Raw genomic sequence first — 17,725 nt, 5'->3', positions numbered from 1 at the left:
CCCCAGAGGGTAGCGGCAGTGGGAGCCCCGGGCCCTTTAAATTGCCGCCAGGGGAAGCCGATTGGCCCTGGTACGGCGCACCGGCTCTTGCTGGTAAGCCGTACCCAGGGCGTACCGGCTTACTTTCACCTCTGGTCTACACTGTGGTTTTACAGTGGAACAGATGCAGCAGCTGTGGTGTAGACGTACCCTTAGACGGAAACCAGCTTGCTACACGCACTTCGTTTTTCATGCATTCATTTCTATTGTCTGGATACAAAGGTTGCAATCCTGTTTCCATCTAAGTCAATTGCAAAACTCTGATTGATTTTCATGGAGCCAGGATTTCATTCAAACTGTTGACATGAGCTTTTCTGTTACAGATGTAATCTCTGAAATGTTCCTCCCCGTTCCCTTGGTCTCTTTCTCAGCTGCGACCCCATGGAGCCCATCCAGTGCTGCTTTGGTGGAGCTCTTCCTGCCTGCTCATTTGTTTGTCTCTCATGTTTTTTGGATAATTGACATGATCCTGGTTTGCTTAAGTGTTTTGTCTTTCCTCCTGGCAAAGACAGCTCTGTTACTGGTCCCTGCCTTACCCTGCACTCTGCATCACTGTATCATTCACTTGTTAGCAATGTCCCCCTCTCTTTTCTAGGTGATGTAAATACCCCTGTCCTCACTGTTGCCTGACGCAGTGACTTCTTACTTAGATGAAGTGGCTTTTTCACCTCCCCTTCTTATGTACTGCTGCCTCACGTCTCTGCTTTGGCCTTCCCGCTTTGTGCTGAAATCCTGCCCATCCTCTCCTGCCCCAGCTGCTTTTCCATCTCCCAGAAGCACCTCTCTCTCTCCTGCCTTTGATTACTCTTCTGCATTTTCTTGGCCATCCCCAGTGGCAGCTGGTGTATTTTATTGCTGGAGAGCGTACAGCACACGTGGGCATTCAGTCGTTTATCTTTGAGCACTTTCCATTTCCTCTCTGTGTACTTTTCCTAATGACTAATAGACAAACAGTCGCAATAGAGAGTGTTGCCCGCAATGCTTGGGCACATCACCACAGCAACAATAAGACAGTTTTCATTAAAGCTGCCATCAGAAATGCAAGGCATTTCCAGGGCGTACGAGCGCCGAGTGGAGTTGAGTGCCTGGGATGAAGAGGGCGCAGGGTAGAGATTCTTCCATGGAGGTGTATGGACTTCTACTAATGGAGCACCCCCCGGGGGTAATAATTCATCCACAAAGGTAACAGTGCAAAACCCTGGAGTCCATCAAAGCTTCCATGCTTCCACCGATTCTCCACAGAATAAGTCTTGTGCTTCCAGTGAAGAATTGCCTGCCCTTCATACTCTTATTAGCTTTGTACTGGGCAGGCTCCACTCTCTCTTCTGGACAAAGTGCTCTGGGGCAGGGTACGTGGAACTGAGCTCTTTGCTGCCAGTATCCTCCTTACCTTTCAGATTCGACTAGCTAATCTTGGGTTTGCTGACGCTGTTGTGGAAGGACTATCTCCTTACTGTAAACAAGGGCCCAGATTTCCAGAGTGGCAATAATTGTGCATGCAAATTGATACTTTAGTGTGTTTCCACGCGCAGTTACGCCCGTGAGCCAGTGCCGCCGAACCAGAAAGGGAAATGGAGTGATTCGTGTCCATTGTCCAGACTGAGCAAACCACTAGTGACTTTGGAAATCTCCCCCTAAGACAAACCCTTCAGTCACCCACTACATAGAGCATCTCCACGTGGAAAACCATGTGACCGGAAGGGTAAGAGCAGGAGGTGGAGACAATACCCTGCGACTACCAGCTGCAAGGAGACATTTGCCCCATTAGATGGCAGAGAGGTGGCTAAGTTATTGATATTGCAGTGAACTGTGTTGTGCTAGCCGCTGTCCGGACGCATGGTAACAGACAGTCCCTGTTCCAAGGAGCTTATGGCCAGCCAGACAAGCAGAAAGGAAAGATTATTCTCCACATTTTACATATGGGGACCTGAGGCAGAGAGAGGTCAAGCAAGTTGCCATGGGGCATTCAGAGAATCTGTGGCAGAGCCAGGAGATGCTGCTGGCTCTTTTGAGTCCCCATTCAGTGCCTCAGGCACAAGACCGTCCCTCCTAGGGAGTTGTGGGGCTCACCCTGGAACTGAGCCAGGAACCGGCTGGCCTGGAGCAATTTGTCTAGCACATGCAGCTCTCCGCAGGCACCAGCTGGTCTTAAAACTGTTGGCAAAAGCAGCGATTTCTCGCCGCGCGGCTGCCGTTCCCATTCTCCCTCTCTGTACCCTGGCACTGCACTTGGAGCAGGTTATTGCACAGTTATGCCCCTGCTCTCCTGCAGCCCCAGCCAGAGCCAGTGAAATGTGGCCCACCTGCAGCCTGAAATCCTCTGCCACGGGCCTGGGGCTGCAGTCTCCTGCACTCCCTGGCAGCGCTGGAGCGACTGCTTTTCGCTCAAGCTGCAATCAGTGCACTTGGTGCTCGCTGAGCCTCTTCAGTGGCAGCAGTGAGGTTGGGGGTGCGTTTGCAAAGCCCCTGCAGCCGCCTGGCTCAGGGAGGCAGCCGCTGGTTCCTACCCAGCTGAGTGCGAAGCTCTGATCCCGCGTGGTCCGTCTGCTTCCTGCCTTCACACCTGGCTGTTGCCGCCCCGAGCTTCCGTTCTCGAGGTGGAGCCCGAGGACCAGAGTGAGACGGCAAATATCTCGCAAGGTTTTTGTTGTTGTTCTGCACCGTCCCAATAGCGCGCTCGATGCTGTGCAGACCTAGCCGAGGACACAGGACCTAACCCGGCCCACGTCACTGAGGAGCTAGCTCAGGGGGTCAGGGCATTCATTTGGGTCTAGCCGTGGCTGGGGGTTTTTGATTCTTTAACCATTTCAGCGCTGTTGGTTTGGGAGCCTTTGTGCAGATGCTGGATGCTGCGGGGGGCAGGGAGGAATGGTGCCGCAGTCAGAGGCACAAGGTGGAATTTGCCATATTTGATATGCACAGAAAAAAGGGGTTGAGTGAGGAGAGAGAAGGCGGGAGAAGAGCTAGAGAAAATGTCGGTGAGCCCTTCAACGGCCATTGGCTCCATCCCTGGTCATCCCCTCTCCCTCCCCCCCCCAAGGGTCATGGCCCAGCCAGCACAGCCACCCATTGATTACGAGATGGCTGGCTTGAGTGTTCCCGTCTCGCTCAGATACGGGGCGCTGGCAGAGTTTTCCCTGCGGGGTGAAACTGGTCAAGTCCTACTTAAAGCACCAAGGCCGGCAGTGCAAAACTGCTGCTCGCATCTGCTGCCCTTCGTGTGGGGGGCAGAGGAGGCCTGGGTGGGGCCAAAAGGAGGGGACGCACCTTCCACCCCAGGAAGTGCATTGACGGGGGCACAGAGCAGCCATATTTCCCATAGGTTTATGGTGTGTTGGATAGTGTGAGAACACACGGGGGCATGGAAAAGAGACGCTGTATTCAGAGATACAAGGCCAAAAGAGATGGCTGTGATCATCTAGTCCAGTGGTTCTCAGCCAGGGTGCACGTCCCTCTGGGGGTACGCAGGGGCCTTCCAGGGCTACAGCACCTCAGCTAGAGATTTGCCTAGTTCTACAACAGGCAACGGGAAAAGCACTAGCCAAGTCAATATGAGTGAAGGTTTCATACAGACAATGGCTTGTTTATACGGCTCTCTAGACTGCACACTGAAATGTAAGTACAGGATGTATATTCCAATTGATTTCTTTGCTAATTCTATGGTGAAAGTGAGAGTCAGCCATTGTTCGGTACTAGTGGCTGTAACACTTGTATTGTTGTGTCTGGCTGCGTGCGCGAGTAGTTGTTAAGTGAGGTGAGACTTGGGGGTGCACAAGACAAATCAGACTCCTGAGAGGGGTACAGTTGTCTGGAAAGGTTGAGAGCCACTGAGCTACTCTGACCTCCTGTAGAACACCGGCCGTAGAACTTCCCTGAATTAATTCCTGTTTGAAATAGAGGAAAAACATCCCGTCTTGAGTTGAACATTTCCAGGGATGGAGAATCCGCCACAGCATTACAGCATTACAGCAGTGCCTACTATGATCTAGAGCAGGGGTCACCAACCGGTTAATTGCGATCGACTGGTCGATTCTAGAGGATCTCCCAGTCGATCGCGATCTCCGGCAGGGCAGCGTGGCTGCCGCTAAGGCAGACTCCCTGCCTTCCCCACCCCACGCTGCTCCCGCAAGTGGCCAGCGCGGCCCCATGGCCCCAGGGCACCAGGGCAGGAGTCTCCGTCTGCGCGCTGCTCCTGCCTGCAAGCACCGCTCCCGCAGCTCCCATTGGCCGGAGAGCTGCAGGGGTGGTGCTTGCAGAGAGGGGCAGCGCTAAGGGCCATGTGCCCCCTGCACTCCCCAGGGGCCGAAGGGGCGCGTTGGCCCCTTTGGGGAGCGGTGTGGGGCCGGGATAGGCTGGGAGCCGGCCTGAGCCTCGCTGTGCCCACCGCTGACCGAGAGCCGCCGGAGGTGAGTGCTGCTTGGCAGAAGGCTGCACCCCAACCCCCATCCCTGAGCCCCCTCCCGGAGCCAGCACCCCGAACTCCTTCCTGCACCCCAAGCCCCAGCACTGCGCCCCCTCCCAGAGCCAGCACATGTCCCCCCTCCTGCACTCTAACTCCCGGCCCCAGCCCTGACCCCCCTCCCAGAGCCAGCACCACATACCCTCTCCTGCACCCCACCCCCTGCCCCAGCCCTGATCCCTCCTGCACCCCTCATCCACTCCTGCACCCCAACCTCTTGCCCCCGGCTCAGCCCGGAGCCCCCTCCCACACTGCAAACCCCTCAGCCCCAGCCCAGAGCCTGCACCCCCTCCCGAACCCCAGCAGTGAGGGTGGGGGAGAGCGAGCGACAGAGAGAGGGAGGGATGGAGTGAGCGGGGGCGGGACTTTGGGGCTGGGGCGAGGCCTCAGGGTAGATCCCGGGGGGCCCTTAGATTCAAAAAGTGATCTTGGACGTAAAAAGTTTGGAGACCACCGATCTAGAAAATAGCATCCCAGGAGAATGTAGGTGCCGACCTCGTATTTCCCAGATTTCCCTCCCCGTGCAGCTTCCTGTTCCCACCCCGGAGCGGAGCCAGAGGGAAGATTCCAGTGGACTTCCAGGGGCTCTAGATCAGCCCCGTTACTTGCAGTGAAAACCCGATTTGGGGTTTTTCACGAGATTCTCTGCTGGTGCTGGATTGCCTGGAACCCTCCAGTTCCACGTCTGGTTTCTTTGCGCTACGGATGATTTGGATTTAGCTGAGGAGTAAATAGGAAGAGAACATAAGGAATGCACGTGAGCAGGCCTCTGGGGCGGGCAGAAGAGAGAGGTCTGGCTAAGGCCCGGAGCTGGGAGTTAGGGACCTGCCTTCTACTCCCAATTGTGTGACTGACTCACTCGTCAGCCTTAGGCAAGTTGCTTCACTTCTCTGGGCCTCGGTTTCTCACCTGTAAAACAGGAGTGAAATGTGCGCAGGGTTAATGTTGGTGAAGTGGTTTGAGTTCCCTGCCAGGACGGCACAGAGCAGAGCACAGCATTAGGTGGCTGGTGATAAAACTGAAGGAGGACGGATAATACAGAGCACAGCAATGGTTTGTTTAAAAAAAACCCCACATGCTGGACCAAATCTTCATGTGGTGTAAGTCAGCCGAGCTCCGCTGCAATGGGCAGAATGGCTTCCCCTCGGGACTGGAGAGGCTAAGCACCCGACAGTGCTTCCATTCTAGTCTGTTTGTGGTACCGTAGCGCCCTACAGGCTCCAATCAGGGAGCGGGCCCCAAAGCGGTAGGTACGGGGGACACACGATGAAAAAGCTGGACCTTGCCCCAGACACTTACTAAGTATCCTCCAGTCCCCCAGTCAAGGTGCCTCTCAAGTGACGTCATCCACACTTCCAGCTCTCACTCTCTTTCCTCCTGTCTTTCTCTTTATTTAGCTGGTGTGCCGGTTATCCTCACTGCCGGGACCTGCAGTGCTATTGCTATGTCCCTGCCGGGAAGCAGACGGTCCTCCACTGGCTCTCGAAGGTGAATACGTCCAACCTATTATTGTAGATGACACTGGAATCCCTGCAGGGCCTTTGCCGATAAAAGATACAAACTAGAGGCCATTTTTCCTCTCCTCCCAAATGCATTAGTGCAGCAAGAGTGCAGGAGGAGATCTGAGCGCTTTCATTTAAGAAGGGCAGCTAGCAAGGTCCTTTCCTGGACCTGGACCGGCATCATTGTGCACAGACCAGACTCCAGTTTTGGCAGCTGCCGAAGTACCTTGTGGCATGTCTTAACGACTCTTATGCACACTTGCATTTGTCTCGCCACTGCAGTGCATGAAGTCGGGATTATCTCTTCAGTTCTGTTGGGCCAGAGGCAGGTGTTGATGGAGTATCCTTATCCTCAGTCACTGGTGTGGAAGCTATGGGGCTTTGAGGGGTTTGCCCCTTGAAGAGACCTTCCCTAGGCTGCCGTACTCTGGGTACAGTCAGAGGCTAGGAGAGACATGCATGTTCACACCAGAGTTTGTTCATTAGACTCACAGAAGATTAGGGTTGGAAGATACCTCAGGAGGTATCTAGTCCAACCCCCTGCTCAAAGCAGGACCAATCCCCAACTAAATCATCCCAGCCAGGGCTTTGTCAAGCCGGGCCTTAAAAACCTCTAACGATGGAGATTCCACCACATCCCTAGGGAACCCATTCCAGTGCTTCACCACCTTCCTAGTTTCCTAATATCCAACCTAGACCTCCCCCACTGCAACTTGAGCCCATTGCTCCTTGTTCTGTCATCTGGTACCACTGAGAACAGCCAAGTTCCATCCTCTTTGGAACCTCCCTTCAGATTCACAACATCCCCGGACAGGGGTTATTTCACTATTGATTGTGTCAGTGCCTTGCTAGCGGTACCTGCAGAGTGGCCATGAGAGAAGCCCAGAGGTGGCCCATCAGACAGATGTTTTGGGAGTAGCAGGGTTGACTTTGCTATAAATAAAACACAATGGGATTCCAGCGGGCTCAGGAGAGTGTTGGGCTCGTGGTGTGAAGGGGGGGTGGGGGAGGAGAGAACAGAACAGAAGAGGGGGGAGGAGAGTTCCGAGTGGCTCCAAACCAAAATGGCACCTGAGGCAAAATTCACACCATTGCTGTCATTGGGCTCAAGACCCTTGCCGTAAGACGGGGTGGATTGGTGCCCGTTAGCCCAGCCCCGGTAGGGGCCGCTCTATGTATTTTGCTGCCCCAAGCACGGCAGTCAGGCGGGTTTTGGTGGCGCGCCTGCAGGAAGTCTGCTGGTAACGTGGATTCGGTGGCGCGCCTGCGGGAGGTCCGCCGGTCCTGCGCCTTTGGTGTACCCACTGCCAAAATGCCACCGAAGCCGCGGGACCAGCGGACCTCCCGCAGGCACACCGCCAAAGGGACCAGCAGGCCACCCCCCGTGGCTTGCCGCCCCCGGCATGCGCTTGGAGCACTGGTGCCTGGCGCCGCCCCGGTCTGCGGTGCCCTCTGTAGGGCTGCTGGAGAGCGGTAGAAGCTCTTTGTTGCGATGGGCAGTAGACATGGGAGAGGGGCGCAGCCTCCCTGGCCGGCCCAGGGGATGAGGGCAGCGCCGGGTGTGCAGCTCCCCTCGGCCCCCCTGCTATTGTCGCAGTAACCGTTGCAAGACAGCCTTGCTCTGTGCCATCTTGATCCCCGCTGTTTGTTTTGTCCTTTTGTCTTGCGTGTGCCTGTGCCCGTGGTGTTTGGAAGCCGGGGGTTTTGTGGAAGGAGTGGCTTGGCCTCGTTCTTTAAGTCTGCAGCACCCCCTGCCACTCCGACTGAGAACCAGCCTCTTCTCCCTGCCTCCAGGCGCCCCTCTCCCCCCGTCAGCATGCGAGACACGTACGGCACCTCGTCGCTGAGCAGCAGCAGCAACTCGGGCTCCTGCAAGGGCAGCGACAGCAGCCCCACCCCAAGGTAACCCGTCCAGAGCGCCCCGGGGAGGCCGCCTCGCCTCGCCCACCTGCTCCGCTGACCGTCCGTCCCGCCGCGTGGAACGGGGCATGGGCCTGTCAGTGGCTCAGTGAGATTTCCCCGAGGGGGTCTTGTTTGTGGACGGCTCTAAGGCAGAGTCTGAAAGCCCTGGCCCGGTCACTGGCTCTGCTGGCAAAGAGCAGCGTCAGGGGCTGAGGCACCGGCTTGAAACCCCTCAAATCCCTTCGTCCCGTCGGTTCCCGTCCCCGCAGGGCTGGGGCTGGCGGGATTTGTGCACGTGCAGTCAGGCGGACGGGGCACTGTGAGGGGGTGGAACGGCTGATCTGCCGGTAGGTCGTGTCAGAGGAAAGTTTCGCCCTGGTGTCCTTGTCCAAACATTTCCCCGTCTCTGCTCCATTTTCTTTCCCGCCCATCACCTGGATTTCCAAGCACCCTTTTCCCTTTGTCGCCTTTCCCGCCATCACACACGCTTTTGCCCAGAGCACTGTGCGCCACTTGTCTGCTTCCCTCCCACACGCCCTGGTGACGTACTGTGAGATCCTTCGGGATGAACAGCACCATGGAAACAAGAGGTGGTGGTTATTGTCCCGTTGTGATGCCTGGCGGATGTTGGACTGGAAAGCAGGAGACTGGTGGACTGTTTGGAAGAGGAGAATTTTGACTCTCCCCTGGGATAAAGGACAGTTGAGCATGGAGCACATGAAATGGCCCCAAATATTAAACACAGCTGCCGTTGCATTTCTTTCCCCCTTGGGAGTAGAATTGCTGGGCCCGGGGATGCTGTGAAATGCAGTGGTACTTGCTGCAGACAGCTAAGTTGGTCCCAGGGCTATAATGGATCGTTTCTATCCCTCTTCTCCACTCCCAGACCTGGTTCCTCAATGAATGGCCCAAGCTCATCATGGAGAAACTGACCAACTTCTCGCTATAAGTAAATGTATGGCCCCCTCCGAGTTTGCTGAGAAGGACTTAGCAGCTCAGAAACCCCCCTATCTCTGCATTACAGCTACTGTGAGCCCCTCTGCTCTCTGTCTGGCACCAATTCTTTGCTTGCGTGTGGTCTGTGTGTATTGCAGCTGGCAGAACAGATCTCCAGTGCTGTGGCAATAGCACTTTGCAGACACAATGCACAGCTGGCTTGGTTTGTCGCATGCCTCTTGGCCCTTCTTGTGCTGCACGTCAGATCTGGGCCTTAATGTATCATGTGTGTCTTGTCGTGCCTGACTCAGCCAGTACAACAGAAAGTGTGAGGGCTGAGTAAACGTCGGCGTCGTGTGAGGGCTGAGTAAACGTCGGCGTCGTGTGAGGGCTGAGTAAACGTCGGTGTCGTGGCCAGGGGATAAATGACATGGGGTTTAGCAGCTGAGAAGATATTTCTGCTTTTCCTGTCCCCCCGTTGCCATGCTCTGCTCCCCAGTTAATGAGTGCACTTCCATTGACTTCAGGGCAGCTGTGCTGATTAACCCTAGTGGAGAATATGGCTCGTTGTCTGCAGTGTGTTGTGTGTTTAGGGTTGGGGCTGTATTGAAGCCCATTCCAGATGGGCCCCCAAATCTCCTGGGTTCTCCAGAGGCGCACACAGTCCAAGGGTGCCTTGCCAGGACAGATATTCTGCTTTGAATTTCTAAATGAATTCCCTGTTTGGGACAGTGATGGACTAATGATACCAGCCAGAGTCTGCAGCTAGACACTGCACTGGGCTTCCTCACATAGCTCTGGCAATGACCCACACTAGGGTGACCAGATGTCCTGATTTTATAGGGACAGTCCCGATATTTGGGGCTTTTTCTTATATAGGTTCCTATTACCCCCCAACCCCCATTCCTGATTTTTCACACTTGCTGTCTGGTGACCCTACCCACAACTCTCCTCCCTGCTGTTCCAGCCCCAGACCCTTCGTGGCCACGAGGAGCGACTGCCTCAAGCAAGTTGTAATCCGGAGCTCTTGGAAACGTGCTCCTGGTGACGTATTCCAGGGGAGAGGTCTCACCTTGGGCTCGCTTTAGAAAATCACTAGGAATCTTGCATTGCCATGGGAGCTTGCACAGAGAGCTCAGAGTGTTTGCTGTCTGCAGGGTTCCCCTGTCTCCAGCGGAGCTCTGCGAAGGATCTACCCTTCTTCTAGTCCAGCTTTAGTGTTAGCGTCCCAATGTGTCAGTAACCAGGCCGGCGATGTTTCTGTAAGTGTCATTTTTAATGAACACTTCCTTTTGCTTCGGGTGGCTGTATTTTCCAGGGCTAAAGTGCAGTCCCTCTCCAGGGAGATGCCCCAGCACCCATTCTGCTGATAGCCGTGGGACTGTCGGCTGCCTGAGGGCAAGGGCCTATCTTCACTGTGTCCGTACAATGCTTTGTATGCCCATGACACTCTAGTAATAACAACTGTAGCTCAGGGCTGCAGCACAAATACTGTCTACCTAGCCGGGGGGTGTCCTAAGGGGGTCTGGTTAGAGGACACGGCCTGCTTTAATTTCTGCATGAAAATATGTGATATTCAGTAGTTCTTAATATTCCTACCACGTGTCCCACTTTAGGAATATTGGGGCTCTTACACTGCAGGGTGTTGAGGGGTGAGGGAGGCCTTCTGTTAGTCACACAGACAGGCTCCGTTCTCCCGTACCAGTCTGGGAATGCCCTCAGTGTGCTCAGCCGAGCGCACGCTGGGATCTCTCACTGGAGTCCAGGACGGTCTGTAATCCAGGAGGTTTGTGCTTCAGATCTGAGAAGTGGGGAGGAAAAGGTTAAAAATCCCCACTTGGTGAAACCCCTCTTCCCTTTGAGCCTCCTGGCTCCTACCGGCCTGTGCCCCAGCGCCTGGCTGTGCTGGACTCAAGGAAAGGAGCTGAGCCGAGGTCTGGGGCGGAGCGGCTCTGTGGGGAGCAGCGCTGACGTGGTCAGGATTGTTGTGCTTGGTGGGGTTGTTGACTGTCCATGTTTTCCCAGGCGGCCCATCAAGTACAGTCTGTGCAGCGATAACCATGGGATAAAGCCCCCCACCCCTGAGCAGTACCTGACCCCACTCCAGCAGAAGGAGGTCTGCATTAGACACCTGAAGGCCCGGCTGAAGGACACCCAGGAGAGACTGCAGGACAGGTAAGTGCTGAGGCAGGTGAGCAGGTAACAGGAGGCTCCCAGTACCAGTGGGGATGAGGGAATGGGAAGGTTGTAACAATGCGTAGGAACCTCCAAATCAGGCCAGGCCATGTAATCTGGTGTCCTGTCTCTGAGAGTGGCCAGTACCCACTGCTTCAGAGCGGGGCACCAGAATCCATGTAGTGGGTAACTATGACCAGAGGGGAAACAGCCTTCCCAGCTGCAGGCAATTCCTGGTTGGTTTGTGCCCTAAAGCTGAGAGTTTGTATCCCTTATATAGGATGATAATGTGTAGCTGGGGATGATCTCATTATCCACATGAATGGCTAATCCTTGGGCTAATCTGACTAAGCAGTCAGTAACATCCTGTGGCGGTGAGTTCCACAGGTTAGTCAGGAGTTGTGTAAAACAAAGGGTTTCTTTTTATCAGTTTTAAGTTTGTTGCCAAATTTGGGAAGGAAATTTGGAGATTGCAGAGACCGTGATTTTCGCCTGGCAGGTTTGTGACTCTCCCGTTCTCCATCAAGTTGCTCTCTGATCTGATTTTCTTGAGCAGCAGATATTAGTACACTGTGGTGTTCTTACATTTCTACCTGTATACTGTATATTTATTGAGCGTTGTATATTAATACAAATTCCCCTCTGACCCAATACCTAATAACTTGGTGATGTAGGAAAAAGGATGGAATTGTGAACTAGGCTCATGGACTCTAAGGTCAGAAGGGACCATTGTGATCATCCAGCCCAGGGGTAGGCAACCTATGGCACGGGTGCCGAAGGCGGCACGCGAGCTGATTTTCAGTGGCACTCACACTGCCCGGGTCCTGGACACCACCGGGGGGCTCTGCATTTTAATTTAATTTTAAATGAAGCTTCTTAAACATTTTAAAAACCTATTTACTTTACATACAACAATAGTTTAGTTAGATATTATAGACTGATAGAAAGAGACCTTCTAAAAACGTTAAAATGTATGACTGGCACGCGAAACCTTACATTAGAGTGAATAACTGAAGACTCGGCACAGCACTGCTGAAAGGTTGCCGACCCCTGCTCTAGTCTGACCTCCTGCAGGTTGCAGGCCACAGAACCTCCCCCACCCACTCCGGTCACAGACCCCTAACCTCTGGCTGAGGTACTGAAGGCCTCAAATCCTGGTTTAATGACTTCAAGTTACAGAGAATCCAGCATTTACTCTAGTTTAAATCTGCAGAGCTAAGAAGATTCTCATCTGAAGGGACCACTGTAAGAGATGGTCACAGGGTTTCTATTTGGCTGTCCCCCCTCTCTGCTTCCCTCAGGAAGTATCCCCAAGGCCCCTATGTGCTTTCTGACCCCCTTCCCCACTGAACACACACACACACCTCCCCAGTGCTGCTGTTATCCAAGGGAACCTGGGATTGGACAATCTAATCACAGAACAACTTTGTGCTTCGGTTTACGACCATTTTTACCCATCTAAGTCCTGTCTGCCCTTCTCCTTGTATAGAAGGTCCTAGCATAGGTGAGAGGAGAAAGATGGTGATTAGGGGGGGTTGGACAATAAATTGCCCTCAGAGAGTGACCCCAGAAATGCACCGTCCAAACTACTTTTAGCGTGGACTGTCAACAGCTATGCAAAGTTCCAACCTCCGGTCGTGTCACACCGGCCCCCTCGGGTGGAAGTGGTGGTGATTGTCTGTCTGTCTGGTGCAGGGATACTGAGATTGAGGATCTGAAGACCCAGCTCTCGAGGATGCAGGAGGACTGGATCGAGGAAGAGTGCCACCGTGTGGAGGCCCAGCTGGCCCTCAAGGAGGCCCGGAAAGAGATCAAACAGCTGAAGCAAGTGATTGACACCGTGAAGAACAACTTGATGGAGAAGGACAAAGGCCTTCAGAAATATTTTGTGGACATCAACATCCAGAATAAGAAGCTGGAGACTCTGCTGCACAGCATGGAGATAGCTCAGGATGGGGCTGTGAAGGAGGAAGGGGCTGGGGAGTCGGCGGGGGGCTCTCCAGCCCGGTCACTCACCCGCAGCTCCACCTACACCAAGCTGAGTGACCAGGCAGCAGGGGACAGGAACGCTGGGGACTCACAGACCCTGTCAGCTGAGGAGGTGGCGGACAGCGGCTTTGTGGCTGCAGATGACTCGCTAAGCCGGACGGACTTGCTGGAGCAGAGCAGCCTGCTCTCATCAGGGGTAGAGTTCTGCACTGAGGAGGGGTCTCTACAGAGCTCCTTCACGCTGGGCTCCAGACTTCCCACCAGCTCCACCTATGAGAAACTGATGGGTACGCAAGGCAGCGTGGAGGCTGGAGTGCAGGCGAGCTGCATGCAGGAGCAGGCCATCCAGACGGACTTCGTGCATTACCAGCCGGACCTGGACACTATCCTGGAAAAGGTCATGAAGACCCAGGCTTGCAGCCTGGGCAGCCCCACTTCCGTGTGGGTGTCCGAAATGGAAGACATCGTGCCCAGCTCTGAGACTCAGGCCCAGAACTTCTCCGGGACCACGGACTGGATGGCGACTGAACCCAACTCTGTGGTGGTGGTGACTGCAGGAGATGGGCCAGAGACTCCAGAGGGGCAAGAGGGCTGCCCAGGCCTGGTGACCAACAACCCTGCCGTGCACCAGCCCTCTAGCACTAGCCAGTCGGTGAGCGTCGTTTGCACCCTGGAGGAAGACGCTGCCGAGCTGAGCCAAGAAGCCACAGTACCGAAAAGCTACTGGAGCCGCCATTTCATTGTGGATCTCTTGGCCGTGGTGGTGCCAGTGGTGCCCACGGTAGCCTGGCTGTGCCGTACTCAGCGGAGGCAGGGCCAGCCCATATACAATATCAGCTCGCTGCTCCGCGGGTGCTGCACGGTCGCTCTGCACTCCTTACGGAAGATCAACTGTCGCTCTGTTAGCAACATGGGAAGTAGCGGCGGCAGCTCCCAGCCATAACTCTCCTCTTCCAGCAACCAAACACATTGCACATGCTTCAAGGTCCGACGTTGTGAAACGATCAGAATTTATCTGACCACTGATTGTAAATTCCAGACACACAAAACGTTTGTTTTATTTATTTGAAGTACATGGGCAACTTGACATCCTCTGATCTGCTGCAGCTAGAATATGCAATTCCAGGGGGCTTGCCAGGGGCCTGAGGAAAATGAGCTTCTGGGTTTGCTTTGGCTTCTGAGATGTTTGAGGAATAAAAACGGCCAGTCCTGGAAGAGCAGAGTTGGGGGAGGCACCCCAGCCTCCAGGCTGAAGGACACTCGCCCAGCAGGTGATGTAGCTGATGGATTTTGCACTGTCCGCAAGTGAAGTCTGTGTAGCACAGATGTGTACGTGCAGGATGTGTCTACACAGCGCAGCTCCCTGCGGCAGCAAGTCTCAGAGCCCGGGTCAGCGGACTCAGGCTCACGCTGCAGGGCTACAAATTGCAGTGTCGACGTTCTCGCTCAGGCTCTGAGGCCCTCTCCTCACCCGGTATCGGAGCCCCCAACATCTACACTGGCTTTTTTGAACCTGCTGCAGAAGCCTGAGTCAGTTAACCTTGTACTCTGAGACTTGCTGCCATGGGACTCTTTTTGCTGTGTAGACGGACCCAGGGTCACTTCATCTAGGGAGACAGAGCATTGCAAGCCCTTCCCTGGACTGATGGATCCCCTCCACCCCACCGTGCCTCCCCTGACTAGTCCACTTCTGTTGTTCCCTCTGGCCATGGCAGGGTCATTTGAAAGGCTGACTGCCCAACTGGCCTTTAATTGCATTGGACTTGTTCCTACAGTTGTTCCTGAGTCCCAAGAGGAAACCGCCACGCCTGCCGTCAGTGCGAGGGGAGTCCTGCGGGTCAAACAGGGGGAGGCTAGCTCAGTGGTTTGAGCATTAGCCTGCTAAACCCAGGGCTGTGAGTTCAATCCCTGAGGGGGCCATTTAGGGATCGGGGGGAGTTGGGGATTGGCCCTGCTTTGAGCAGGGGGTTGGACTAGATACCTCCTGAGGTCCCTTCCAACCCTGAGATTCTGTGATTCTCTGAAACCCTGCCCAGGGCTCCGAGGACATTGGCTAATGGCTGTAGCTCTCAAGTGACATTGCTTGCAGAGACTCATTTTAACGTGTAGAGAACAAAGGGGAAATCACGAAGGCATGGGCAGGAGAGATGGGGACAAGGGCTAGACTGGGGGAGGTGCCTCTCTAGAATAGATGTCCTTATTCCCAACACGCTTTGCAGAATAAACAGGGAGAGGCCTGAATTCCCGGTTTGCAGAGAGGAGTCTAGCCTCAATCAGTGTGAGAACCGGTGCAGAACGTGGCTTCTAGGAGCAGGGGTGGAGCAACGAGGGTTGCCCAGGTCTGCTCCCTTTGCCCGTAGGAGAGTCAGTGACTCACAATCCCTCCCCCCAGAGGATGGGGTCAGAGGACAGAGTGAACAAATGCTTCTATACATTCACTTTGGAAACCACAGGAATGTCACTCCCTTATCCTTGTCACCTCCTGGGGCTTTGGAGCTGTTGGTTCAAGTCCTGCTTTGCTGACCCAGTTCTAAAGCTTTTTGCCTCCTGGAAGATGTGACAGTGAGGGCCTGGTGGCCAAGCAGGAGAAGCCCGATATACCTCATGTGAATCTCCAGAGCCACCTGCTGTATTACAGATGCACCCAGGTTGCCCATGGGGAGACCTCCTTTCATTCCGTGCTTTGCACTATGTTCACTTTTTGCAAACGGAAGCTCCCTTGTAGAGGTTTCTCTGCTGCAGGTTTCAATGACAGGCTGACGTCTGCACTGCTGGCAGAGTCCTGAAAGGGTTACAAGGACGAACCAAGGCCCCGGAGTCCTTTGCTGCTGCTCTGCTTCCATCCCAGCTCTTCGTCCTGGGGCCGGGAGAACAGCTGGGGTTTCCTCAGGCCGGAGCAGTACTGGAGTGTCTGATAGGAGTGCAGGGGGAGAGTGTTTTGGTTACGCTAGCGGTGGGGGGCGTCTGGCTGCCCATCGCTGCAGAGCTTTCGGTGCTGATTCGGAAAGCTGGAGATGCCTGGAACTGGCATGGAGCGGTGGGGGGACAGAGCAGAGAAGGCAGAGGGCCCTGCGGAGCACAGGGAGAGCGTAGCCCTGGTCTCTGGAGGCAGCTTGTCTAAAACTCAGGCTGGCAGAAAACGTCTGCAAGTGAAGGTGGCCTCCGGAAATGCCTTTAAAAGCCAAAAAGTCTCACTGCAGAGATCGATCAGCTGGGGACAAATGCCTAGAGAGAACGAGGCCTCATCCAAACCATTTCCTCTAGATGTGCAGCACAAGCCGGCTGGCGCACGCGCCAGTGCTCTGACGGGTAATCGGCTTGGGGTTATCTGCAGTGTTCGGCCCTGAGAGCACATAAAATCAACGCCGTGAGCTTGGGTGGCCTTGCCCCTGTCTTCTCTGGGAAGTGACTGACCCGAAGGGCCAGGGCTTCAGAATGGCGTGAGTGCATTTTTGTGTGCACACGCACACGTGCGTTTCTGAATCTGGCTGCAAAGGTTGTGTCTACCTTTACGATTACTTGAACTAACAATGTTTCTGCTCTTACGTTCCCCCACCCCCTGCCCCGCTGCCATCTCCTCCACACACGTGGGGTGCAGGAGTATTTCTTGTAATCGTTTTATTCAGTTTAAAGCGAGTTGTCTGGCGGGGTCCAATCGTCTGGGGCTGGGCACATTGGTTCACCTCCCTGTGGCTTTTGCCCTCTGGGTCAGACTGTCAAACAGCTTTAGTTAGACTTTACCACAGGTGGCTGGCTACCTTGGTCATGTGCCCCCCGCCCCCTACCTACTGTTGCAGAGGGCAGGGGGGTGTCACTGCATGTGTTGATGTTGCCACATGCTCGTACTTTCACAACCTGTATCCAGCACGCCAGGACTGCCACAAATCAATATCCCTTTGAGACAAGAGCTTGTTGCAGGATAAAAGTGGGTCACTGATCTTCAAAATGTAGTGGGGAGCTGGGGTTGAAGAAGCCTTGGGTTTGATAATGTAATATAAAGTATTTGGGGGAGAAATGGACAAAACCCAGGCAAAATGGCAACTGTCATTGGAGCTAGGATATAAGGCTCTTGTGCAATGTATTTGTGAATGTGTGTACACATCTGTTAGACTATCCAACGCTCTGCTGAGAAATCAGTGTAGGATTATATTTGAAAGAGAAATCTATATATTTTTTAAATACAGAACTTAAAAGCTGTAACCACTTTTGTTCCCAGGGGCCTGTAACCTTTGTCTGTTGGTGGATGTAATAAATGTCATTGGGTCTCTGTTTCCATGTGGCTGTTTCCATGTAGCCGGCCATAGGCTTCCGCTCTGGAGCGAGCTGGGCTGGAGCGCACGTTCCGCCGATGTTCCCCTGTCAGTGTCCCTGCCTCTGAGCGATGAAAGAGCCTAGCCCCTGCCGCCCGGACATGATGTCACCACCCAGAATGTCCATTCTGCTCCCCGGGGCGCTAACGGGCTCTCAGGCCTGGGCAGTCAAACCCGAGCCAGGGATGGGGAAGCGGCAACGCCCCGAGTGCCTCGTGCTTTCAGACAGGCCGTGCGGGTGGGCTCCCGTTTCCTTCTGTCGGTGTGTCTCAGGGAGGGACGGGGGAAGTGGGAAGGCTGATAAAGCAGACAGGGGATAGGGCAGGTCTAGTTTTACTCCTCGATTCTCGGTGGGGCAGGGGCCCAGCACAACATCCGTTGCCAGCAGTGGTTCTAGTGGCCCACGGAGAAAG

The 17,725-nt window shown here is 54.5% G+C and overlaps 1 protein-coding gene across 4 annotated transcripts in view; it reads left to right on the top strand.

Moving 5' to 3' along the window:
- Positions 1-17,026, top strand: part of SNPH (syntaphilin) — a 33,467-nt gene extending 16,441 nt beyond the window's left edge. For 2 of the 4 annotated variants that reach the window (XM_039498946.1, XM_039498947.1), the window contains exons 3-6: positions 5,896-5,986; positions 7,696-7,902; positions 10,864-11,013; positions 12,709-17,026. In XM_039498946.1, the coding sequence (XP_039354880.1) occupies positions 5,943-5,986; positions 7,696-7,902; positions 10,864-11,013; positions 12,709-13,945 (1,638 nt within the window). In that variant the 5' untranslated portion in view covers positions 5,896-5,942 and the 3' untranslated portion in view covers positions 13,946-17,026. The remainder of the gene's footprint in view (positions 1-5,895; positions 5,987-7,695; positions 7,903-10,863; positions 11,014-12,708) is intronic. The other 2 variants (XM_039498948.1, XM_039498949.1) reach the window with 2 other exon arrangements.
- Positions 17,027-17,725: the final 699 nt, after the last annotated feature.

This window comes from Mauremys reevesii, linkage group 13 (assembly GCF_016161935.1).
Source record: "Mauremys reevesii isolate NIE-2019 linkage group 13, ASM1616193v1, whole genome shotgun sequence".
Taxonomy (NCBI): domain Eukaryota; kingdom Metazoa; phylum Chordata; order Testudines; family Geoemydidae; genus Mauremys; species Mauremys reevesii.
The sequence above is the reverse complement of the archived record's forward strand: the minus strand, read 5'-3'. Positions and strand labels throughout refer to the sequence as shown.